This window comes from Argopecten irradians, chromosome 9 (genome assembly GCF_041381155.1).
Source record: "Argopecten irradians isolate NY chromosome 9, Ai_NY, whole genome shotgun sequence".
In the NCBI taxonomy this organism is placed as follows: Eukaryota; Metazoa; Mollusca; class Bivalvia; order Pectinida; family Pectinidae; genus Argopecten; species Argopecten irradians.
This window is the reverse complement of record NC_091142.1, coordinates 9,010,515-9,038,119: the sequence shown is the minus strand read 5'-3', so window position 1 is coordinate 9,038,119 and position 27,605 is coordinate 9,010,515. Positions and strand designations below refer to the sequence as shown.

The window sequence follows — 27,605 nt, the reverse complement described above, 5'->3', positions numbered from 1 at the left end:
ACAAGAACTTGGTCTTCCGGTTCCAAAACAGCTTCTCGACTAACTTATCACACATTCCATTTTCACCTCTCTATCATATTACATTCCCCTCAACATTAACGCTTTGGTCGGAATACAACCCCCGCGGAATTCCATAAACCTCGATGAATCCTTCCAGCGCCACAACAGTCCATTTAGCAGAATGGCTATGAGTTGTGCTTTGTCGTACCGCGTAAAGTGGTCGGTTATTACAAAGACATTTTGAAATACACTTTTGAAAGTTTTCAGTTTTAAGAAATTCATGCATACCGAATATTTAGGCTGAGTGCTGACAATATTATTAACCAATGGTTCCTTGAAAGCAATCTCTGACATCATTAAGAGACACCTAGCATTCCTCCAGCCAATTCTCAACACTACCAGCCATGTTACATCATAAAGAGGCACATAGCATTCCTCCAGCCATTTCTCAACACTACCAGCCATGTTACATCATAAAGAGGCACCTAGCATTCCTCCAGCCATTTCTCAACACTACCAGCCATGTTACATCATTAAGAGACACCTAGCATTCCTCCAGCCATTTCTCAACACTACCAGCCATGTTACATCATAAAGAGACACTTAGCATTCCTCCAGCCATTTCTCAACACTACCAGCCATATTCCCGGGGCTGCCGAAGTAACTACGTTTTCTATACGGATGGATGTATACGGGTTATCTTTGGTTATTCGAATAGCCTAATCAGGATATGGATAGATATTTCTGAAAACAATATTTATGTCTCTTTGCTATGAAGTGGCTGAATGAATGCCATCTATCTTTTTTAAAGTTATATGTGCCGTAATTTCCAGACTCACGAATCAAGAAGAGCTATTCATATTCTATTCATCACAAACAATTACCACATTTTGAGGAGAATTACAATGCGTAAAAAACATAGATTTTAATTTTACATAAATGTAGGTCATTTACAATGCTTATTACAGTATGTTTTATATATGACGATTGTCAAATAGTTTGTGATTATATTTTCCTTGAAAATATTTGTCAAATTATCTTTATTATTATACAATTAATTCATAATTACTATGTAATGAAATATTCCATAGTTTCACAGAGAAGTCTAATTAAGACAAACGTTTTTGTAGAACCATAAGATCTGACATGAGGCCAATATTAGTATCTAGTATTCTACGTCTGTTCCGATTTTTTATTTCATTATTTTTAAAGATGCTCCACTGCTGACAAATTGTATTTTTCCACTATCTAAAACAGGAGCAGATGATTTAGTATTTTTCTTCAGTTACAAAAGTTACTTACTTTACACCATTACCGCCATTGAAAAGTTTGAGCTGCTAATTTTAATTTCAAATTAAAAGTATGATAAATAATTAATTGCATCCCGAAAAAAATCCGTGTCACTATATCCTATATGGAATGAAGTACTGATTGCACATGCACCAAAGGCAAAATAAATTATCTTATATTATTTTTTTTGTTAATTAGACATATATATACATAATTAAACACCAATTCTTGTTCAAATGACGAATATCATTTATGCTCTGTCGGCGGTGGAGCATCTTTGAGGTAATATTAATACCTCTTATTGTTGATAAAATTATATACAAAATTTGGGATGGATATGTCCATATGTCTTTTTCATATTAGGGAATATTTCATATTGATATTAACATAAGTGTATATATGACATGGGAGGAGGATGTCATTTTTAACAGAGCGTGGTTTTGAATTACCGTGATATTTACTTTAAGATGCGCCTCCACCGCTGACAAACGGTATTATCCTCATCAAAAACACGAGCAGATGATTTACTCTTTTTCTTCAGTTACAAAAGTTACTCACTTTACATCATTATCATCATTTCAAAGACTTGAGCGTCTAATTTTACTTCAAGAAGAAAATAAAAAAAGAAAAATAATTAATTGCGAAAAAAATTCGCGGCATTATGTCCAATATGAAATGAAGTACTAAGTGCGCATGCACCAAAAGCAAAACAAATTATTTTATATTATTTTTGTGTTAATTCGACGTATATATACACGATTAAACACCAATTATTATTCAAATTATGAGTATCGTCTATGCTTTGTCGGCAGTGGGGAATCTTAATATAATTGTAGTTTAGATGAGTTCACACAAGGTTTCTTTATTACCAAAACAGAAAAAATGAGGTTTTTACTACACTTTAATTACTTGTTTTGAAGACATATTAATGATATAAAACATCCGACCAAGTGCTATTCGGTGTCCATTTCTACTTGTTAACATCATATTTATCTAATATTGCTAAAGACAGTTGGACTTTGTTGTTTAAATTACATGTAGGGTTAGACAATAAATTACTATAGGAAAGGACATTGTGTGATGCGTCTGTGTTGACTCGATGTATATTAGTTTTCAGTATGTTTAAAACTTCTATAATTGTCATGGTACAACGTTACTCTGATCACGGGCATGTTCCTCACCTTTGACCAACTGACCACTGGTGTATTTAATGTCCAGTCTCTGTGCTGGTCATCACTTCTCCGCCAAGGGTCGAGCTTCGCAGTCCTCACCTGTCTTTTCAAGGTATGTCGGTCACCCTACATTTTCTCATCTATTGATGATGGATTCTCGCATGTCTTATCTTTCTATGTAGACCTTTTCCATTTTGGTTGGTTGCATGAGAAGTAAGAAATGGGCTTTTCTTTAATACCAAATTTATTAAATAACTTATAGTATATTTACTACTTTTAGCTACTTTGAATCTATTATAGCTTTAAAATAATTCGGGGAAAAAAACGTTTATCTCTTAAGGATTTATGCTTTGAAACTTTGTTGCTTGATAAATTTAATAAATTATAAAAACAATAGTTTATTATCAGCAGTAATAAATACAACGGTTTATCAGAAACAATAATTTCAAAGGTTTATCAGAAGAAATATTATATGCAACGGTTTAGTAGAAATATTAAATATCATTATTCATCAGAAATACAGCACAACTGGATATTTTTGCGGTTAAATGTTTTTGGGATTTCGTCTTGATAAAAAATTATAAGAGAACAAATGAATTAATCAATTTTTCGCTGATTACAATTTCGCGACAGCAGTAATGTCATACGATATCGCGAATAATACCACCCTCGCAAACATTACAGATTATTCTGTATCCAATACAATATTTCATTTCAGATGGTTTCTTTATATACCTGTATCGCAACGATCCTGTTAGCTACTCTCGTCCACGCAGGTATGTCACATGTCGTCATGGTAACATGACATCACACACAGCATGGTTACTTAATGTCCAGGTTTATTGTACTAATATTAAAGATGCTCCACCGCCGACAAAGCATTAATGATATTCCTCAGTTGAACAATAATTGGTGTTTGATCGTGTATATATATGTCTAATTAACACAAAAATAATATAAAACAATTCCCTTCGCCTTTGGTGCATGCACAATCAGTACTTCCTTTCATATAGGATATAGTGACACGGATTTTTTTCGGGATGCAATTAATTATTTTTCATATTTTTAACTTGAAGTAAAATTAGAAGCTCAAACTTTTCAATGGTGGTAATGGTGTAAAGTAAGTAACTTTTGTAACTGAAGAAAAATACGAAATCGTCTGCTCCTGTTTTTTATAGTGAAAAAATACCATTTGTCAGCGGTGGAGCATCTTTAACTTATATATTTATATTAACATTCTGAGTGTTTCGTCACTATGTGAATCAACCAACTGACAAAAACAAACATTTGCCTATTAAAACATTATGAATACACTATGAATTCAACGATTCTCGTGCATCGATCAGCTGATTTCAAACAATGCGCCAGTTTCATATCAATAAAAATAGTCCCTCACAATATTTTAATGTATGATATATATCTAATGTGTTGTTTCTAAATGTAGAATCAACTAAGGTTTACTGTAATAAGTCAATCAAATCTTATTTTAACTATATTTCTTGTTTACCGTTTGTCATTTGCAAAAAAAGTCGAACGGAAGGCGGAAGCTTGAAAACGCGACGTTGTGGAACGACTTTGTCATCCAGCTGTTCCATTAATCGCGTTTCTCGTCGTATATAGGCGTCATAATTTTGAATATAATATAATAGCCTTTCAATAATTTTTAGTTTCATGAATTATTCTAATGTAAATATATGAACTGAATGTATTTTTTTTTTTTAATTTTCATAGCGGCTATGAATAGCAAAAGCTATCTACATATCTTCCGAGGATGGGATAAATGTATGTAGACTGCTTCTGCTATTCATAGCCGCTATGAAAATTAAAAATACATTCAATCCCTATGTATTCCCACACGATTGCGCTACCTTACTTAATGTAAGTTTATGTCACTAAAGACCAAAACATTTTCCGTCAGCTGTGTCTTGTTGATTGTATAGTAAGTTATATAAATGTAGCAGGGGCGTAGGAAGCGGGGGGGGGGGGGCAGGGGGGCAACTGCCCCCCGTTCCCCAGGACGGGGGGGGGCAAACATGTCTTTTTGCCCCCCCATTTTCGCCGACTGAAATTTTCTAAAAATGCTTATTTGAAAGAAAAAAGGGTCCTCCTACACATTTTTCGTAGTTCATTCTAGAAAATTTTCCGCTGCGCGGCGCATTTCCTAAAACGTTCAAGCACATAATATCAAACCTTAAATAGTGAAAATTCAATACACACAAACTTGACTAAAAATGTCCATCAAGGGATTCTATGTGCTATTTAAAAAAATGTCTCTTAAAAGATCAATTTGTTTATATGTCATAGCGAGACAATTAATTCATTTTTTTATGTTACACAACAATGTGCCGATGGTGTGAAGACGGTATATTCAGATCGAGTAGGGTTGCATAATGTTATGACGACACAATTATCATTTCTAAATGCAGGTAGCTTTAAATCGAAAAAATACCATGTTAAGAACGTTTTATACTCATTAAACTTTATCGTAAAACTCATCTCAGCCATTCTAAATCGTAATTTTTTTCCCGGGGGAGACCCCCGAACCCCCTAACACCAAATTCTCACGCCTTTGGGCGATCGCAAATTCATCAAAATGCATCGTAAAAATCATCTCAGCCATTCTAAATCGTATTTTTTCCCCGGGGGAGACCCCCGGACCCCCAAACACCAAAATCTTGCGCTGTCGGGCTATCGCAAAATCATCAAAATACATAAAACTCATCCCGGGGGTCACCCTCAGATCCCTAATAAAACACCAAAATCTCGCGCCTTCGACGCTCACACGCTAATTCGGCCAATTTGCGTATTTGTTAATTTCCTTTTAGCGACCCCACTGTCTATAAATGTGAACAAGGATTAAATTTAGTGATATATGAAAAATGTACATAAAGCATATATTATATGGTTGGGAGTTGAATTAATCTCCTCCTGTAGGTGTGGCGGGTTTTTTTTTTTTTTTTTTTTTTTACAAAATATTGAGGACCTTTGCCCCCCCCCCCCATGACGTTTCATCTTCCTACGCCACTGTGTAGGCATGCTTCAGTTTCAACATAATATAATATATTTTCATATAAAGACAATATAGTATATTTACAAAGTGCAAAAAGCTTTCGTAAATCACTTCTCTATGTAATAATCGTAAACTAAGTTATTTTTGAGTGCGATTTGTGATTTCTAAAAGAAAAGCTATGCCAAATATGATGCAATGATGCATAATTATCATACTAATTGTATAAGGGATAAACTGGGTATTTGAAAGGTTTGATCATTTGATGAAGTAGGGAACCAAAAAGGGTCCAAACCATAGTCATTTATATTGTGTGTCGTTTGATATAGGTGATCGGGTGGCGTATAATGGTCAAGTCATTCACCTTTCACCTAGCTTAGAGTTCGATTACATGTGCAGACGCTTACACCTGAGAAAATTACTAAACTAATTTCACAATAGATATTAGAATACAATTAATAATCGTTATGCCAGTTATTATAACAGTGTTTGTTTTGTAATATATTTGTGATCTTTCTGTGTCCAGATGGAAAGGGTGGAGGTCATAGTGGGGGACATGGAAACTGGGGGTACCCAACGGGGTATCCAAGTGGAATGAGGGGGTATCCAATGGGATATCCAAGTGGTATGAACGGATATTCGGGTAGCTGGGATGACTATGGTCGAAACAACGGAGACTATTATTCACGTGGTGGAATGAGAGGCGGCTGGGGAAACAATTCCCCATACTATGTTGGAATGTCAGGTGGAATGGGCGGATATTACCCAAGGAATGGTGGAATGGCCGGTATATACGGTGGAATGGGCGGATATTACCCAAGGAATGGTGGAATGGGCGGTATACATGGTGGAATGGGCGGCATATACGGTGGAATGGGCGGTATATACGGTGGAATGGGCGGCATATACGGTGGAATGGGTGGAATATACGGTGGAATGGGCGGGATATACGGTGGAATGGGAGGATATTACCCAAGATATGGTGGAATGGGCGGTATACATGGTGGAATGGGCGGCATATATGGTGGAATGGGCGGTAAATACGGTGGAATGAGCGGTGGACACGGTGGAATGGGAGGATATTATCCAACGTACGGTGGGATGCCAGGTTGGCACAGTGGCATCGGAGGCGGAATAGGTGGCATCGGCGGAATGGGTGGCATCATCAATAGAATCGGAGGAATGGGAGGAATGAGAGGACACTCTGGAATAGGAGGTAGCAAGGGCGGACGTAAGTAGATAACATTGTATGGTAAACGTGCCTATTTCAGAGTTGGCATGAAATGTTATAAATATATCGGGAAAGTTTATCTTGCGCCTTACAATAACAGACAGAAACATTCAAGCACGTGTCAGATTTTGGAAAAGGAGGAAAGCTAGTGCATCTTCGCTATCCAATGGTATTCAGTACGATACTGTCCCTTCGGAGTGAGTATCGTAATGCATACATTTGGCTAACGAAGTTGGTGTGCCTATAGAAAATATGAAATAAAAAAATCCTGACAATAGTTGTACTGCGGAGTGCGGTAAAGTAACTATGTGTAAGGTGGAGGACCTTTCCTTCAATAAGAGCGCCCAAAAATTTTACCTGATTCCAAATTTGTTAAAATAAAAACTCACTGAAGCTCGTGACTTTTCAATATTTTAAAATTAAGTAACTTGAGTTGGATCAAAATGTGAAAAATACACTTGTAGGATAACTTGTTTAAACCATCATCTGTATGTTGTTTCTGATCAGGTAAAGAATCAGCATACATGTACGTGTATCTTATGTTGTTTCTGATCAGGTAAACAAACCATCATATATGTATCTTATGTTGTTTCTGATCATGTAAAAACCATCATCTGTGTATCTTTGGTTGTTTCTGATCAGGTAAACAAACCATCATCAGTGTATCTTTTGTTGTTGCAGGTACATATTAAGCTGGCGATGGTGTGACATAGATGACTTTAGTAAACGTAGATCTACATCAGGTTTTATTATATCTTTTTTGTCAAAATAAACTTTTATTTCTATTGAAGTATGTTTGATTTGTCTTTTTCATAGAATATGCATAGATCCTGAAAATGGGTTAACAAAAGACACATTAATATATTACCAAGGCTTCTGTTTTAACTTTGTGATATCAGCAGCAAGTCTCCCGTACTTTGATTTGACAAAATTCCATATGGTTGAAACAGATATGACATAAAGAATGGATGGAAAGGCTCTAAAAATAAAATGATTGAAGATTCGACAAAACTTTTGACAAAAATGAAATTGTCAGTATCGAGCATATCCGGATGTTCTCTTGCAATAATGTCGTGAAATAGACTTTTCGAAACAATGTCATTTTAACCTTTCATTATAAAAAAATCAAGGCAGATCATTGCCATCGAAATAACTGTTCCCTGGGAGGATCGATTTGAGCAGGCCAATATGGGAAGATAGTAAACATATATATACACCCTATGGAACAGTGCAGTGAGCGAAGGTGACACACTTCGCTATTACTGGTGGAGGTAGGCTGCAGTGGATTACCGTCACGCTCAGTCTCGATAACACTATATGCTTTGAGAGTGGTCTGGACGGCAAGGAAGACGGCAGTACGCAGACTAGCAGAGGCTGCAGAACGTGCATTCTGCTGGCTGTGGAACAGGCATGAGAAGGACTGGAAGCTATCCATTGACAGATAGTGAGTTGACTGCCACTGTTGACCCATCAGCAGTAGAACGTTCAGGGACAATTGATAAAACGTCTACCGACTGATGAACACCCCATGGAACATTGCAGTGAGCAAAGGTGACATAATTAGCTGTTCCTGGCCATGGACAGATAGTGAGTTGACTGCCACTGTTGACCCATCAGCAGAAAAACGTTAAAGGACATTTGATGAAACGTGGACCGACTGATGAACACGGCTGATGATATAAATGTATAAGCAAATCTTCGACTGTTTTTAGAAATGAGGTTAAAATGACTTTAAACAGCCCATCGAAGGTGTATAACTGATCCACGTTTTATTGCAATAAAAAGCTTAATAAAATCATGTATGTTTGGTACAATATGTTCTTAAAGGTAACAAAGTTATTAATCTCCTCACATCATTATGATTTACTGAATTATTGTCTACCCACATAGATTCTGTAAAAGATGCATTTTTGCTATTTTGGGAGGTGTTTAGAAGTACGGATTGAGTTATTCTTACATACGAGAACTACGACTCCAAGAGTCCATGAAGTAAATAGAGTAAAGAACAAATGTTTGTTCATATTTGTCAATACAATTCAAATTCAGAAGCATTTGTATTTCGGTTTATGGATTTCGCTTATCAGTGCGAAATCCAAATAAAGATGTGATTTTAAAACTGTGTAATTGGCTTAAGTTTGTCGCTGCAATTCTAAAAAGGTAAGTCATCTTTAATCAGGTTTGTAAACAAGGGTAAAAGCGTGACCAAGAGCCCAATAGGCACCGAGTGCATTTTTGTACTACAGACCACCTTACGTCCTGAAGCGGTGATATGGTCTATCTGATCCAGGCAGATCATTGCCTTCGAAATGACTGTTCCCTGGGAAGAGCGATTTGAGCAGGCCAATAAGGGAAATGAGCAAAACATATATATATACCCTATGGAACAGTGCAGTGAGCGGAGGCGAGGCACTTGGCTGTTCCCGGTGGAGGTAGGCTGCAGTGGATTACCGTCACGCTCAGTGTCGATAACACATAAGGCTTTGAGAGTGGTCTGGACGACAAGGAAGACGGCAGTACGCAGACTAGCAGTGGCTGCATAACGTGCATTCCGTGGAAAGGACTGGAAGCCATCCATGGACAGATAGTAAGTTGACCGCCACTGTCGACCCACCAGAAGGAGGACGTTAAGGGACAATTGTTGAAACGTGTACCGACTGATGAACACTGCTGATGATGTAAATGTATAAGCAATACTTCGACTGTATTTAGATACGAGGTTAAAATGACTTAAAACAGGCCATCGAAGCTGTATAACTGATCCATGTTTTATTGCAATGAAAAGATTAATAAAAATATATATGTTTCGTACAGACGTCGCGCACAATGTTCGGTCACTTTTATGTAACGTTATTGAATGTAAAAGACGTCATTATCTTATAACATGACGAGCGCAATTAATATCATTTCCGACATTCGGCAAACCTGCAAGACAAAGAAAAAACGCAATTTTTCGAATACTTTTTAAAATTTTCAGTAGAGATTTCGCACACGTATATTTGAGCAAAACGTATTTTTTTTTATTCTGAATAGAAAACATAATTCCTAATATAAAGTCATTTTTCAACGTCGTGAACTTGCGTGACAGAACAGTCAATCTAAAAATTTCATTTTGTGTCATTTCTGCAAGACAAAGGTTTTGTTCGATAAAAAAGTAGAACGACGTCGCAGTCTATATTTTCCGACATGTTATTAAAATAGAAGAAAAACGTATTTTTATATTAACAATTCATGTCTCTATCTCATGTATTAGTACCGTTTTTTTACTTTTTTATCTTTTCTCTTCGGATCTGTCGATCGGCAAGTCTACAAACAAAGTCCACCATTTTGAAGTATGACGTTACAATTCATTATAACGAAATGACATCATGATAGTTCGTTTTGGGGAGTCTCTTTGTCAAATTTTACCGCCATGTGGTGTTCAGTATGACCACAGTGACACTTTAACTGAAACCGCATACAGGTGCGTGTTACATCTGTCGCGCCAAAAAACGTCATTTTCTCAACAAAAACACATCAATAGAAAAATAAATATTACAAATATTTTGATAAAAGTCCTCCCGTAATTGAATAAATATATCCTTTCTGTATTTTAATTAAAAAAATAGTACATACTGTGTTGCGCTTACATTATTTTACTGTTCAACGCTTTTTCCAATGAAATTCCGGCGTGACGTAAAAGTGACCGAACATTGTGCGTTATGTCACAATATATGCTCTTAAGGGTGAATAAGTTTGAAAATAAAACGAAAAATGAAAAAAAAAAAATGAAAAAAAATCAGTGAGAATTGAACCCTGACCGCCTGGATAGAGATTTTGAAATATACCACTCGACCATATTTCTGTTTACTACATGTGTGATCGAAAAGTGTAATGAAGTTACATAGCCAGGTCGTTGAACACATTTGCTGTTTTTGTTGACATTTATACAAAACTTTTTTTTTCAATAATCTCTCCACATCATCATGATTTACTTAATTATTGTCTACCCACTTAGTTTCTGTAAAATATGCATTTTTGTTATTTTGGGATGTGTTTAGAAGATCGAATAGAGTCATTCTTACATAACGAGAACTACGACTCAAAGAGTCCATGAAGTAAATAGAGTAAAGAACAAATGTTATTTTTACATTTGTCAATACAATTCAATTTCAAATGTATTTTTATTTCGGTTAATGTGTCTCGCTTACCATTGGGAAGATTTCTAAGGAATTCTGAAACTGTGACATTCCATTTAGTTTGTTTCTGCAAATCTTGAAAGGCCTCCAATCTTTTATCATTGTGAACAAAACCCCACCATGCATCCAAGTCATTCTTGGTAGAGACATGTCCGCTGAGGGTGGACGTAGTACAGACCATGTTACGTCCTGATGCGATGATATTGTCTGACATGTATTTGTGCTGAAGGTTTTGTCATCCTTTCCTCTTTGAACTCTATCAACTGAACATAATTTTAGTTAAACTTTCTTATTCAAACTCCTGTTGTTTGGAAATGCACATTATGACATCAATAGATTTTTAAACAAAGAAAGATATGAAAATCTCGGATATCACTGGCGGTCACGTTAAAAAATGTTTCTGGTAAAAAGCAAGTTCATGTATGTGTTTTTAGTTATTTTTTCTTATGCTCGTTATAATGACCCTACATATTCACCTCTGGCCATAAGTCGCGAGTTCGAGTCCAATGTGGGAAAGTTGTCTGGCACTGACCGTTGGACGGTATTTTTTCTCTGGGTAATCTGGTTTTCCTTAACCTGAAAGGCCTTAATAACCTGACTATTCATGTAAACATACGAAAACAAACAGAAGTAAAAAAAAAAAAAAAAAAAAAAGATTTAAAAAAACAACGTAAATATTCTGGCAGAAAAATCAATATAACGCGAAATAAAAGGGATCATTGTCGATCACTGACGTTTTTGCAGCAAAGGATGATTAAAGCCAGGTTATCAGAAATATACGTACGATTGTTTCGGATTTATTTTAACACCAAATAATGCTCGAAACTTTAAAGTTATTTTGAATGTTCAGTTTGTAAATAAAACCTACTTTTTCCTCTACTTAATTTTGTCTTTAGATGAATTTCACCATATCATCAATGGTGATTATTATGACAGAATGACACGACTTAAATAACATGAAGATTCATCATTTTACTACACCTTACATCCCTGTTCCGATGTCTAGACACTTGAATATGCTAAAGTTAAAAAAATACAACCAATTCAGTAGTGTTATGATTGACCTATCTTTTCATTATTTTATTTTGTGCATCTACGTAGATTACAAGCAGAATTCCGTATGTGTTATTAAAGCTGTGACTTTAGAAAAGTAGTTTTCAAGTCCTGAAAATTTAGAATTATATGAAAATAGTCCCATTGTATGCGAAATATTGAGCTGTTTGAATGGTGTTTGTTCATTTTGTTAATATAGCTGTTTTCAATAGTCTATCTGAAGAAAGAATCAATGTATTTTATCACAGAAAAAACACAAGACAATAGATAAATCGAAATATTAATTTAGCTTTATTTTATGATGACACATTGATATAACTTCTAAATGTGGCAATTCCACTACTGAACTATAGGGAATACAGTGTAATATACTAAGTAGTTTCCAGTAAGACACTGAACAATTCTGAACCATAAGATTTACTTTTTTCAAACAATGAGAAATTGACTAAAACAAATTATTTTCTTTCGGGAATAACGTCAAGGGGAAATATTCCTAAATGACAATGTCCACGTTCTGAGGGCGTCATGTAAAAATGCCGATTATGGTATTCAAAAAGGTAGAGAAGTGAGCGACAGGTCAGTGATATATTTAGTAACTTGCAATGAATTTTAAGTATTTGTGAATTTTCATGACTTAAAATTAATATTTGCAAAACATGTTTTATCTTAAAAGAATATTGCCCCCGGATATCCACATTTATTATAAATCGCGGATAAAATTCACCACGAAAAGACAAGGTTTTAATGTCATCAACAATAAATAATAGATGCACATGACTGTTCGTGTTCATTCGAAATAATGAATGTTCATTCGCAACAGAAATGATTTACAAAAATAACAGTATGTATTAGTAAAATTAAAATTCTGATTAAAGATTATAAAGAAACTCTGTGTGAGAATAAAGATGTGAATAAAATTATAAATAAAATCAACAATGGTGAGCAATTAAGCACAGACTAGTGGGAGAAACAAACAGACTGGATTACCTGCCTTAGTGTCAAATCTCTCCGCTAGGCTGCGCTCATAAATATTTTTTTTCGGAGCGAAGCCTACCGGGGAATAGAAAAACTACGACAGGCAATCCAGTCTAACAGACTGAACAATCATTCGGAAGTCTTCGGGAAATCTTTTGAGAAATTACAAAAAACAAACCCGACGAGTTCAGAATGACTATTGAGAAATATAGGATAAAACTTAGAATTACGTAGAAATATAAACTATATAATCATAATAGAAAATAAATATTCTCCAATTGATATACTGTTAACACATCTTAGCACAATCACACGCAAATATATATATACTAACAAAAACCTATTGTACTGGTACATGTACTTGAGACGTCCATTTATGTTAATTAACAGCATTTCATTATAAAAATACATAATGAAATATGTATCAATTACGTTTAAATATATTTAAATGACAAATATTGTCAAAAACCAATACTTCTAACAGGAAAATGATTTAAGGAATTGACATATGGAATACACAATAGCATCACAAAGTACAAAACCCCTTTTCCAAACATATAAAAACCCCGAAACCGATGCCCTCTCGATACAAATAAGGCCAATGAAAAGTATCTGCTTTAAATCCAGATTATTACTTTCACTCCATCACATAAAGAATTTCGTCTTTGGATACTATAAACAATATAGTTGTCTGTCCTTGTGGGTAGATATTAATTGTGACGTTATCATTTATAGTGAGTAAAATACGTTGTTTTCCTTGAAAAATATTACTATTAAAATCCAACAGAAAAAAATAACCTTTTTCATCACCACCAAACACTACCAGGTCACGACACCAAGTTAATTCATTAGCAAAAGCGCAACTTCACCAGAACGGTGTCCGTGACCGAATGGTGTTGAAACCTCATATGCGGGGAGGGAAGTAGCATTATGGAATTAATAGAATCTGTATTTTAATCTGGACTGTTAAAGTTCTTTAATCAAAAAATATTTGAGAAAGCATTCAGATGTTAGTGAGTGTTCCAAATCAAACGACGATTTGTATTAGATAGGTGGAAAACCACACCATGTTTGTAGATATGTTACATCATACCAAAATATATAAATTCCCTTCTTTCTTTAGCGACAGGCAAGACTTATAAAGCTTCATCTGTTTTGGTCTAAAACTGTGACCCAGATCACCTATGAAGCTCACATATGAGAATGTTTGCATTAGAAAGAGTCAGTTTAAGTCATTACGTTGAATTTTGAGCAACAAACTCTTGGCCTTAGACAAGTGGAAAAGGTATATGTATAAAATCCCAATTTCATTTCTACATTTCACATGTATTGTTTTATCGCAACGTCCAATCATGCTTAGTAATAATCCTCGAACGGCATGTTTCCGTGTCTGTTGTGTTGGTGAGTGACTCCATATACCTTGTCTTTCTGTAGATGACCAAATACGGAGTATACTGGCTTTCTATATTGCGACGTCATGAAGTTGGAAAATGGATACAGGTTTTCCTCACGCGGAAGAGAGAGACGGTTGATACCACGTGCGCGCGTGGCCTCGGTTGGGGGTCTCCCTTGGGTAAGGTATTTTGGTGAGACAGGCCAGTCTTTGGCGTCCTTGGTCCACCGACTGATTGCCGATGTGCCTACATTATACTGCCATGGCTGACTACATGGCTCGTGTCTGTCTGAACGTTTCGGAAGCTCCCGGCGCTGGAGAGTTGGGTAGCCATTGTCATACCATTTGTCGGTCCAGTGCTGGGGAGAAAAATATATAACATGTTAATAATGTATATGTTTTATTCAGCAATATACAACGATGTCTTTGTGGACAGCAATCCACACCCTCGATATTCCTGGGGTTAATATCACTGTCGTTATATCCACCTCTGGACCATCCTCGATATTCATAGGGTTACTTTCACTGTCGTTATATCCACCCCTATACTATGACATATATACACAAACAAAATTTCCAAGCCTGTAATTGACAAGAAATTAACCAGAATTTTTGGTTAAAATGTTCTGACCCGAAATTGACCTGAAACAAACTGAAAAGTCAATTTCAGGATAAAAGAAACTAAGTTAACCTAACTTTCACATGAAAATTCGCTGAGGTAAAATTCTGGTCAAATTCATATGAAATTATGGTAAATTTTAGGTTAAATTTTAAATATATTATAATTTTAACCTGAATTTTAACCTGCAATTGACTTTTTTTCTTAATAGTTTTAACTTTACGGAACATATGGAATGAATGTGGCCACCCAAAAGTGGCAGAGGCGGCTTAACTACTTCTAAACCATGAACTTTGTGGATATAAAACACCGCACCCAGTTCATAGCAAGGAGCTTATGGCCCTAAACATTCCAAATGATCAGGTCACGAGGCTACTAGGTTGCAGCATCCGCACATGTTTATAACCTCCTTCAACACGTACAGTCGGGTACCAATCAGGAGACAACCTAGCGAAGTATAATCGTCTGACGAAAAGCCACATTTTAACAAGTATTCTTCGCCATAGCATACTGATGAACTTTTACATGTACATGTAAATGTGTCAGTACTAGTAACTTTTGAAAGAAGGAAATAGCAATCAAATATTGTTTTGCAATTTAATAATGATAGCTTGGAATGATCTACTTTCAAGTAGGTTCACATTCTTCAACCCTTTTTTCTTTCTCTTCTTCTAAGAACTTCAACAAAGTCTTTTCGTCTTTCTTCAGACCGTCGTATACCGGAGGAATTATTTTAATAGACAATTTTACAAATCGTTTTTAATTAAAATGAATGAAGTTAATGAAATTAACAGCCATAACAGTATCCGGTAAATGACCCAAAGAAAATTTGACATGAAGGTCGCATGAGGAAATCTTAACCTGAAATTCAGGCCAAGATTTCTTGACTTGAAATTGGCCAGAATTTCACATGATATCTGACCTGAATTTCAGGTCAAGAAATCTTGAACTGACTCAGAAATTGACCTGAAATTGACCATAATTGAAATTCAATTAAGGATTTCTTGACCTGAAATTCAGGTTAGGATATATTGCCTCTGCAGTGAAAATGAAGGCATTGCAGGAGAGCGAAAAACGAATAAATCACAGGCCTACACAGACTTTCTTTGAAGAGTGTCCTGCTTCAAAGTATACAGTGTATCTTTATTCCATTATTTGGTGTACATCAAAAGACCAAACTACCTGTCTCATATTTTGTCGCACAAAGGGCCTTCAGTTTTGCAATGACACAGTTCAATGGTGGAAATAACAACAGTGATAGTAACCTCTGGAATATCGAGGATAGTTTCGTTTTCTATCGGAATTTTACCGTTATAAGTAATATCCTTCTAACATATTACCGGGGTTAATACATAACTCATGTTAAACGTTCAAAGTGTTATAGCTTTTGACATAGAGTCTACAAGAGCAACAAAAAATATGTTGGTATATGAAGGTATGCAATCAAAACTATTGATGTATGAATAATGTAAAAGAATAGTTGATTCTGCTAAAAAGCATTGATGTAATAATGACGTAACCACTTTTAGGATATTGGTACGTCAAGAGGACATTATACATGAAATGAGAAATGTTCCATACTTTTTAAGCCATGGTGATTTTGTTTTTCTAATATCTCATTTCTCAACAAATCAATTCATTTCTGTGTAAATATTACAAGAATTACAGGAATTGTTCACCAACACCAGAAAACTCTGTCCAATTCATCAATTTAGGCAATAGAAGATAAGACTAAATCTTCGATACTAGTGTTTCTTAAGTTTCTCAAATGCCGTGGATAACGTCCTTTTGGCCGAATTGCATAAAGTGTGTCTTTTAACAAACGCAACCGCTGCTAAAATTACATAGATATTATATTGTTAAACTATTTAATGAAGAAAACAAAACTTCTGATTGCAGGCTTTTGCAAATTAAATCACAGTTCTTTACGTTCTGTATTAAACAAACTATTAAAGTGAATAGTCAGGCAATGAGAACTAGTATAAATGCATTCATTGGCCTTCCAAAAGTCTTACATATCAAAACAATGGTCATGTTCTGCTTACGTTGTACACTTTTGACCATTGAAATTATGGAAAAGACTTGTGTTTTAGCACAGTTTTAAAAATAAATTCTTTAAAAGCGAGATGCATGGAAATTAATATCAACACGGACATAGCCAGCCGGAAGGACATTTTAGGATTCCTATAATATAAATTAATTTATTTTAATCCAGAGCAATTTGGATGTGAAATTTTAGTTTTCTCTATCATAAGAAATATACTGGATGTTTCAACACCATTTTTATCGAATTTAGCATTCATTTGCTCGACTATTCACTTAAATTTTTGAAATACATGCACGATACATACCTGGTATGACACTCGCTCCCTCTTCAACGTTGTGTATTTATCAGGACTTTCCCTTCTGTAACAGAAAAGGCATCTTGTCATTGAGTTATGTGTAGACGATCACAAAATTTATCTTGTCATTGCTTTATATGTAGACGATCACAAAATTCATCTTGTCATTGCATTATGTGTAGACGATCACAAAATTCATCTTGTCATTGCATTATGTGTAGACGATCACAAAATTCATCTTGTCAATGCTTTATGTGTAGACGATCACAAAATTCATCTTGTCATTGTTTTATGTGAAGACGATCACAAAATTCATCTTGTCATTGCATTATGTGTAGACGATCACAAAATTCATCTTGTAATTGCAATGTGTAGACGATCAAAAAAATTCATCTTGTCATTGTTTTATGTGTAGACGATCACAAAATTCATCTTGTCATTGCTTTATGTTTAGACGATCACAAAATTCATTTTGTCATTGCATTATGTGTAGACGATCACAAAATTCATCTTGTCATTGTTTTATGTGTAGACGATCACAAAATTCACCTTGTCATTGCATTATGTGTAGACGATCACAAAATTCATCTTTTCATTGCATTATGTTAACACGTAGTCCGCTAAACCTGCCTATATTATTAGGCTTTTATAAAAAAAAAATTGCCTAATATATATTAGGCAAAATAAAATTTAAAAAAAAACCAAACCTAATAATCTAGGCAGGTTTAGCGGACTAGTGAACACGATCACAAAATTCATCTTTTCATTGCTTTATGTGTAGACAATAACAAAATTCATCTTGACATTGCTTTATTAGCAGCAATATTGTAGCTAAAAAGCAGATAATGGTGTCGACTTTAGAGCTACAATTGGTGCCTATTACTGCTAATGGAACAAAGTAATGAATATGCAAACCATTATTAAAACGTTTGTATGCATTTTATCGTACTTGTTTTATATCACTTACATGTACCTACTAAACAATCAAAAAGAACCCTATAAAATATCAAATTCACGGTGAGACATTATTTTTTTCCACATATAAATATGAAGATTTTTTCAATTGAAAAGTATATGCCAATAATGGCAAGTCAACATGGCAAGTTATCGAAAAGTCATTTGAATGAAAAGTTTGCGCATGACTCATAAGAACGGACGATGCATGATGACAATATAGGTCACCCTGACCCTTTGGGTCAGATGACCTAAAAACCTTTAAGCACATATACCGGGGTATATCTGCATCTGCCGATCATAAAAATGGAAGAGTTATGTTGCCAATTACTCTAATAGAGAAAAAGTGTGTATGTTTCTGTCTGTTCAAAAAATATTTGGAATTTTACACGTGCTTTTTAGTCTCTTAAAGAGACTGTTGTAATGAAGTCAATCACGTGACCGAGTTTCCAACCCTGGTCATATAATATCATTATCAGGACATGCAATGAATACCTGCAGCTCTATCTATATGTACACGTACTAATACACCTTAGCGCAAATCTAATTTACAAATATCCCAATTAACCGCCTTTATGGATTGTTTGTTTGATTAATTAACGTCCTATCAACAGCTATGGCCATGTAAGGGCGGCCTCCCATGTATGTTGTGTGTTGCGTGTATGTTGTGCGAGGTGAGTGTTTTGGGAGACTGCGGTATATTCATGCTGTGTCTTCTTGTATAGTGGAACTATTGTCCTTTTATGAAAGTATGAGAGAAGAGTATACATTTATATAAGTATGATTTTATATTTAAATGGAATTATGAGATTGTTTAGGAATGAAAGTTGAGAGCATGAAGTACAGTATGATATTAAATTTAAGTGATAGTACAATGATGAGATGATGATAATGATGAGATGATAGTGAATTGATAATGATATTGAAGATGATGAATGATGATGGTGATGATGATGATGATGATGATGGGAGTATGACGTTGAGACTCAGAGTGTGGAGAGTGAATCATAATTAAGAATAAAAGTAATTTACGAAATATTTCAATGTAAAATATACAGTGAATGTCACCAAAATGTACATGTAGCTCAAGTATACATATACACACATACATTTTACGTGTATTTATGTGTTATACATTTGTATACATTGATATACATACAATGTACGTTGTATGTACATTTGTACATTGTGCAATTAATTCATAGTGTATTGGTGTTTTTACTGACCTGAACATTTCCTGTGAGCTTGGGTATCTCGGAACGGTGGGTGGATAGTTAACATGGTATGGAGCCTTCGCCTGATGGCCATTAAAAAACAAAGTATCCCCCATTTTACCCGATATTATTTCTTCTGTCAGTCCACTGTAGTTGCCACCCCTGTTCACGTCGCTTATATCATTACAAACAGCAGGTGCCCGCTTAGTTGTTAGCTAGTTTGACGGGTATCGTAGGTAATTAGCTATTAACAACACAAAATGTTGATAAATTTGGATTCACTCTTGATGGAATGAAATTATCTAGGTGTTGCTAATGGAAAATGAGAAAAAAAATCAATCGCGATCTTCATTTATTAATGTGGTAACTAAGGATCAGTTTACAAACGTTGCTAAGGGAAACTGAAACATCGGTATCCGATTTTCGTTAATATTTCTGCAAGGCTGCGATGTCAGCGACAACTGAACAAACAAAACGAAGAAAAAAATAAAGAATAAAACGCAGAAATATCAGAGATTTGTGGATAATTTTGAGGTATTTTAATATTGATCGATAAAGTTAAATGTTATTGTGTTGAGAGCGTAAGCGGCCCGAGTGCGTACGTCCGTCATGGCTTCCACCGCCCAGTTTCTATCTATTCCTGCCAGCCAGCCTAAGTTATGGTAAGCATGACGGCTTTAAATACCTCGTTAAAATACTCATTTTATTTCTGAGATAGAGTTTTATGTTCCTTATATAAATAAAGGGCAATATAAATCTTCTGGAAAGCCTCTCAGCTAAATGTACAGTTGTGTATACAATCACAGGAGTTTGACGTTCTGTCAATAATATATAGCATACATATATTAAAAAATACCCCTATATACAATATAAAAAACATATAGTATATAGGGGTATTTTTTAATATATGTATGCTATATATTATTGACAGAACGTCAAACTCCTGTGATACAATGTATGTGTATGCTTACATGTACAATATATGTATTTGTAACACTGGCATGCATTTGAGTAACGGTTATCAATTAGAATTATAATTTAGTTTGCCAAATACAGAATTCTGTGAAACGAAAATAGTTAAAAGTTGTTTTAAACATATTTATAAAACAGGACGTCACAATTTTAAGATTGCCTTAATTACAACTGAAATCGAATTTAAGACTGCTTGATTGCATGTCTAAAAGTTATAAGCATATTTTTTATGGATGACAATTTATATAACTGTCTGTTCATGTACATCAGAAACATTTAGCATGGCTGAGAGAGTTTTACCTATGACAGTATTCTACATTTTATATATTTTACATGTTGCTTCTTTAATAGTAAAATTTAATGCAGGTTCATGTAAATTGTGACAATAATTGAAGTTTTCTCCTTATGAGTTATGATTAATGCACAAAGTTATGTTAGTAATGGTTTAATGAAAAAAATTTGACACACTTTTTTTTGCAATTGTCTTTTGTCCATTGTCATGCGCCGATATGCGTAAACACATAATATGACACAATTGATAACTTAATTATATACCGACATCCGAAACAGCAGATAATTTTTAAAACTCTGTAATATGTAAACACAGCATACACTGTATGTACATTTTGGTGCATCTCGATACTCCAGAGGTTACTTTCACTGTTGATATATCCACCCCAGCACTATATCCTATACATAGCATCTCATAGGAAAACTGAATGCAGTTCAGGTGAGAAAAACTGACCAATCACAGGCCAGCATTAACTTCTTTTGAAGAGTGACTACCAACAAAGTTAACCACAATGTACCGTTATTTAATTATTTTGATGTACATGAAAGGACCAAATGAACTGCTCATCTGCTGTTGAAGACAAAGCCTTCACTTTTGCTATGCCAAAATGTCTAGGATGATTTGACTCATTGACTGTAAATAATTGAGTGATAATGTGATGATATTTTGTTTTTAGGCAGGCCGACCTCTACTCCTGAAAAGGTACCACTCCAGTAGCCCTGATATAGCACATGTAAGTTGACTTTTTTGCTATTTCTCAGGAAAGCTGTGAAGGGTTTCTTTCAAATTTCACTTGTAGGTTCCCCTAGGGCCTAGTTGTGCATAATGGCATTTTTGGGACCACAGTCGGTCAAAAAGAGGGCCGGACTGGCGGCCATCTTGGATTTTAGATAGTTAAAGTTTGTTTACCGCTATTTCTCAGAAAGCTGTGACGGAGATCGTTCTCAAAATTTCACTCATGTAGGTTCCCCTACGGGCCCTCAGATGTGCATTATTGCATTTTTGGGAACCAAGCTCGGTCAACAAAGATGCCGATGCGCGGCCCATCTTGGATTTTGATAGTTAAAGTTTTGTTACCGCTATTTTCAAGAAGTCTGTTGAAGGGATCTTTTCTCAAATTTTCACCATGTAGGTTACCCCTAGGGCCTTAGTTGTGCAGAGTGCCATTTTGGGACCTACTTCGCGGCCCAACAAAGATGGGCCGACTGGCAGGCCTTCGTGGATCTTTTTGATAGTTAAAGTTTGTTACCGCTATTATTCCCAGAATGTACTGAAGGGTTCTTTCATCAAAATTTTCACATGTAGGTGTCCCCTAGGGCCTATTGTGCATATTGCATTTTGGGGACCAATCGGTCAACAAGATGGCCGACTGGGCGGGCCCATCTTGGATTTTGGATAGCTTAAAGTTTTGTTACCGCTATTTCACCAGGAAGTACTTTGAAAGGATCTTCTCAAATTTCACATGTAGGTTCCCCTAGGGCCCTAGTTGTGGGCATTGACATTTTGGTCCAATCGCGTCAACATGATGGGCGACTGGCGGCCATCTTGGATTTTGATAGTTAAAGTTTGTTTTACCGCTATTTCTCAGGAAAGCTGTTGAAAGGGATCTTTCTCAAATTTCACAATGTAGGTTCCACTAGAGGCCCCTAGTTGTGCATATTGCATTTTGGGGACCTATCTGTCAACAAGATGGCCGACTGAGCGGCCATTCTTGGATTTAGATAGTTTACAGTATTGTTACCCGCTATTCTCTAGAAAGTTGTGAAGGGATCTTTCAAAAATTTCATATGTAGGTTCTCCTAGGGCCATAGTTGTGCATATTGCATTTTGGGTATCAATCTGTCTATGATAGTCCACCGGCGGCCATCTGGATTTTGATAGTTAAAGTTTGATTAACGCGATTTTCCATGTATAAGTACTTGAATTTCATATGTCGGTTCCCCTAGGACCCTAGTTGTGCATATTGTTTTTGGGGACAGATCGGTCCACATGTTGGCACGTAGGCGGGCATCTTGGATGTTGATAGTTAAAGTTTGTTACCGCTTATTTCTCAGAAAGTGGTGATAATGAAGGTTTTTTTCTCGATATTTCATGTGCAGGTTCCTGAACGGGGTCTAGTGCATTTTGGACTTATCTGGTCACGCAGATGAGATTGACAGGTAATGCAACTCTTGGATTTTGATAATTGAAGTTTGTTTCTGCCAGATAAGTAATCTGAAAGGATCTTTCTCAGTTTATAAGTATATAGTATGTAGTAAACAGTTTGAATGCTGGGAAAGATCCCTCTTTCTGTTGTCCAGACATAGATCATTCTTTGGTGGCGCCAATTCCACTCTGGGATCTCTTGTTTAGGGATGAAACGGCACATATATAGCCATCATGCTTAAATTGTTCGTTGTTGTCTGCAGGGCATAAATTATTTTACGTCTTTTCAAGTTCAAACAGTTGGATTTAAGGGGAACTTACCTGATAAAAATTGGTCTTGACCTAGTGTTCACAATTGTTAATTTTTACAGGTCAATCTGAATTCAAAGATGGCCGCCACAGCTGCCATCTTGAAAACTTATTTTGAACTTTTTCTCCAACTTCTATCAGTGAGATTTAGCTGAAACTGGCCTGAAATGATTCTGACAAGGTCCAAACTAATATAAGTTGAGGTGTTTTGATTGGTATTAATATGTACCCTGTTTGTCCTGTTGACAGAATGGCTGGCAGAAATGGGGGGGACCACATCCTGACTGGTACGCCAGGAAATCGTCATCACAGCACCCAGACTGGTTCAACAGGAACATCAACACTATCAGGAGATGTAAGTCAGTTAATCGACATGGGGTTCGGGTGGGGGTAGGTGGGGGAGGGGGCAGTCTTTTATTGATTGTAAGATATATACAGGGCAGTCTTAGATTCTATTGATCATAAAACATTAAGGAGTTTTAGATCCTGTTCATCACATAATAGAAAGAGTTTTAGATTCTGTTCCTCAAAGTGTAGTAGCAGGGCTTGATAAAACATAAGTGACCAGGTAGCTTGATTGGAAGTGTAATTAGATTAAGGTTCAAACCCAATTCTTCCCCACCAATTATGCAAAGAAGGAATTGGGTCTTTGGAGCAAATAAGCAAATAAGGAGAGTGGATCAGACCATGAGGGATCGGGTCGATCATTTCTACCAGGTAGCTTAATCGGTAGAATATTTTGCCTAGGTTAGTTTTAACTGAGGTGGCCCCCCGGTTAGAGCCACAACAATGTATGATATATCTTGTAAATTACAATACTATCAAATCAAAAATGTTTAATGATTGTCGATATATATAATGTTCTTATCAACTTGTTTCACAGCCGACTACAAGAAAGTGAACTGGCACTATGAACGTCCATCCAAGCCAACGAGCCGGACGCATGACGATTTCATATCTTACACAAACGAAGTGATGCAGAAGGATGTCCTTCGTCCCATGTCCCATAACAAATCCTACCAGGGACGCTTCACCTTCAAACAGCCCTACCCAATGGAGATTCCCATGCCAAAGTGGGGTCTGTATAATCCGCCTCACTATGAGGAACCGGTCAGAGTGGATCATTTTCCTCCAATCAAATACGACGGATACAAGTGACGGATGACTGCGTTAGGAAAAACCTGCATGTTTGTGGTCTGTTAACAAATGACACTTGATTTTAATACATTTAAAGGTTATGTTAAATGTTAGTGTTTTAATTCATAACTATTACATGTTTGTTTTTAATTCATTTTAAGCACTAAAAAGTTGATAAAAGAAAATAAGTACTGTAAATTTAAAATATTCACAGCCATTTATTTTTCGTGATTTGCATGTGTAACCATTTGAGGGTATTGTTTTTTGTACATTCACTTGCTAATATAATGTACACCAAATTTTACGCATGGAGAACATTTTTAGTGTTTAAAGGCCTTCAAGTAATAACGAGTGTATATTTTGGGTTATGCCCCTTTTTGTAAACTTTGGGCAATCACTCATGTGTAAATTTTGAGTTATGCCCCTTTTTGTAAACTTTGGGTTATCACTCATGTGTAAATTTAGGGTAACCCCCTTGTGTAAATTTTGGATTATCCCCCTTGTGTAAATTTGAGGCTTTCCCCCTTGTGTAAATTTTAGATTATCCCCCATGTAAAAATTTGAGGTTATCCCCCTTGTGTAAATTTTGGATTATCCCCCTTGTGTAAATTTGAGGTTATCCTCCTTGTGTCAATTTTGGATTATCCCCCTTGTGTAAATTTTAGGTTATCCCCCTTATGTAAATTTTGGATTATCCCTCTTGAGTAAATTTGAGCTTATCCCCTCTATGTAAATTTCAATATTTACAGTGAATATATTTTTTGGTCAATGTTTGACTAGATAACATTGTCATTTGAAAAACCCTCAATTTTTACCTACCCATAATATGTAGAATTTTTAGAAATGATACAAAATTATATCGTTATATCTTATTCCTCAATTTTAGATGCATTTCTTGCATATTTTGGATTACATTCTACATAGCTGTGTAACGTTGTACTTGCCAATCTGTTGAATTCTTCATGTAATAACTTATCAAGTGATGTTTACAAGTCAAGTTTTGGAGTCGTACATGATAGTTTTTTCATTTTTATGACGTCTCGTATCTGTTTGTCAACAATAAACTTCATCATAACTGCAGCTCAAAATGAACCAAATTTGATTGGTAGCATCATTATGGGATGGGCCACTCAAATTCCACTGAATTAACCAGATGAACAATACAGGCCCTCTGGGTCTCTTGCTTACTTGGATGAATTAGGGCAATACATGGAAGGGAGATTACAAAAGCAATGATATATTTTGGGATTTTTCCGGAGTAAAAAAAGAAAGACAATTTGGCTAGGATATGTGGGCTTTGAAAAAATCAATGTTGGTCTTACTTACTTGTGCGACATAAAAATATCAACCGATACAAAATATGACGTCACAAACACTGGAAGGTGGAACTACATGTGTCATCAACAGTGTTCATACCTGTCCAACATTCATTTGGTATCTCAAAACCAGCACATAATAAAAAAAAAGCCATAATTAATGAAAGGGTAGTTTTCCCATTTGGGGATTTCCTGGTTTAAAAATAGCTCTAATAATTTCATTGGTTACAGATAGCTTAATTTGGGATATTTTTTGCTTTGATAATTTACTTTTATATGATTTTCTTCTTGTCTATCTAAATCTTGGAATTACCTATACTTAAGTACACACAACAAATTAATTTTGAAATTCAATGTGGTGTTTAATAATTATATATCTTTAAAATCGTAAGTAATCTACTTACAATGTTCACTTCATATTGTTTGATTTGCACTACTGTAAATTAACTGATTTTCTTGGTGAGATAATTTTACATTTTGATCGCTTACAATTGTTTACTAGCTGTGATTTGATTTTGGATTTTATATTTCTATACCACTGTACCTGTCCCTGTTTAATGGGTATTAACTCTTTCACCCCTGAAGGTACATTTAGACTATTCTAAATCAAAGTTTAGACCAGTCCATTATGAAATTTCAGGGGTGAAATAGTTTACTTTTACAATTTCTCATCACCTACAATATTTAATCACACAAATGTTTGTGTCTGTTTACAGTAACTTTGACCTCAATCACATTTTTCTTGTTTTGTTAACCTAGTCTTTAATATATAAAAATATCTATTTTTAATTATTTAACAAATTCTATTTCTATTATGTGTGTCTCTATTCATAAGAATTAATATCTATTAAATAAATAATTATCTATATCTAATTATTAAATATTTATCTATTTTTGATTAATGTGTTTATATTGTTGACAGAGTATATTTCTATTAATAGTTTAACAATCTGTTTCATTCGTTAGCAATCACAATACTAACTGATATAAACATACATTCACCTTAAGCTTGTTATTGTTAGCATTTGTTTTTTGTTGAGTCCTGAAGCTTATTAATATTTATTTCTGAAGATGGCTGACTAAGATTGGATTTGAAAGTGCATTCTGAAATGTTGTTGGTATGCTTCATTTTGAAGTACATTGTTGTAATAATTTAAGTTTTGCAAGGGTAGTGAGGCGATGGTGGAACAATTTCTCAAATCTTCTTTTGAAAATAAAATAAAATTATACTTAAAATATCAAATATAAAACATATTTCTTAGCAACTTTTTAAATAACTTCCGATGCATGGAAAAGTCAATAAAATCTAAGGGAAAAAAATTGATAGAAACTTTTAATTCTGTATTTACATATTACAGAGGTACCTGCCCTTGCGAGTAACTATTAATCATGACGTCATGTGTTTGCGAGCGTAAAAGGTCTTACTTGTTGGAGAAAACGACTTGAATTGGGCTCACAAAATAATGACGGTAGAATGAATACCTATGGTCTGTAATATGCAAAGACAGGATATTTATTTCAACTAGCTGTTTACGCATTTTCAATTTTTGCAAGAGTGTGTACCTGAGTTGTTTTCTATCATTTACATAATGATATGTATATATACATGTATATTGGTTGCATATTGTAAAAAGACATATTTCAATCTTAAGTGCATGACTCAATCCCCCAACAAGTGCAAGGACATACTGTCTTATTAGATTAAGAGGAAAGATTAGTACGTGTAATGAAAATGGAAAATAAATATGTAGATTTTCAGTAACTGCCTTCTTATGTTTTTGGGATTTATTTATCTTTTATGTTTGACAATACATTAGTATAACCATCCTCGATACTACAGGGGTTACTGTAACTAACGTTATGTCCAACATACACGCGACACACCTGGACTATTTCATAGTAAAACTACAGGCAACAGAACATGTGATTTAGTCCTTTGATGTACACCAAAATAACCATATAATGTTACACTGTGGTTGAATGCATGAGTTTGATGTCGGGCGTCACTC

The 27,605-nt window shown here is 35.1% G+C and overlaps 2 protein-coding genes and 1 pseudogene across 2 annotated transcripts; 2 read left to right on the top strand and 1 right to left on the bottom strand.

Annotated features, from left to right (window-relative positions):
* Nucleotides 1–2,082: 2,082 nt before the first annotated feature.
* Nucleotides 2,083–7,513, top strand: LOC138330815 (uncharacterized). Its single transcript, XM_069278330.1, has 4 exons — nucleotides 2,083–2,574; nucleotides 3,181–3,238; nucleotides 5,996–6,700; nucleotides 7,382–7,513. The coding sequence occupies exons 1-4, from the start codon at nucleotides 2,461–2,463 to the stop codon at nucleotides 7,390–7,392; spliced, it is 888 nt and encodes a 295-aa protein (XP_069134431.1). The 5' UTR covers nucleotides 2,083–2,460; the 3' UTR covers nucleotides 7,393–7,513.
* Nucleotides 7,514–12,196: 4,683 nt separating this feature from the next.
* LOC138331348 (uncharacterized) lies at nucleotides 12,197–19,619 on the bottom strand. The gene is made up of 3 exons (XM_069278908.1): nucleotides 19,438–19,619; nucleotides 17,267–17,321; nucleotides 12,197–14,655 (listed from the first exon to the last, which is right to left on the bottom strand). The coding sequence occupies exons 1-3, from the start codon at nucleotides 19,539–19,541 to the stop codon at nucleotides 14,260–14,262; spliced, it is 555 nt and encodes a 184-aa protein (XP_069135009.1). The 5' UTR covers nucleotides 19,542–19,619; the 3' UTR covers nucleotides 12,197–14,259.
* Nucleotides 19,620–20,021: 402 nt separating this feature from the next.
* LOC138331347 (uncharacterized) lies at nucleotides 20,022–27,354 on the top strand (annotated as a pseudogene).
* Nucleotides 27,355–27,605: the final 251 nt, after the last annotated feature.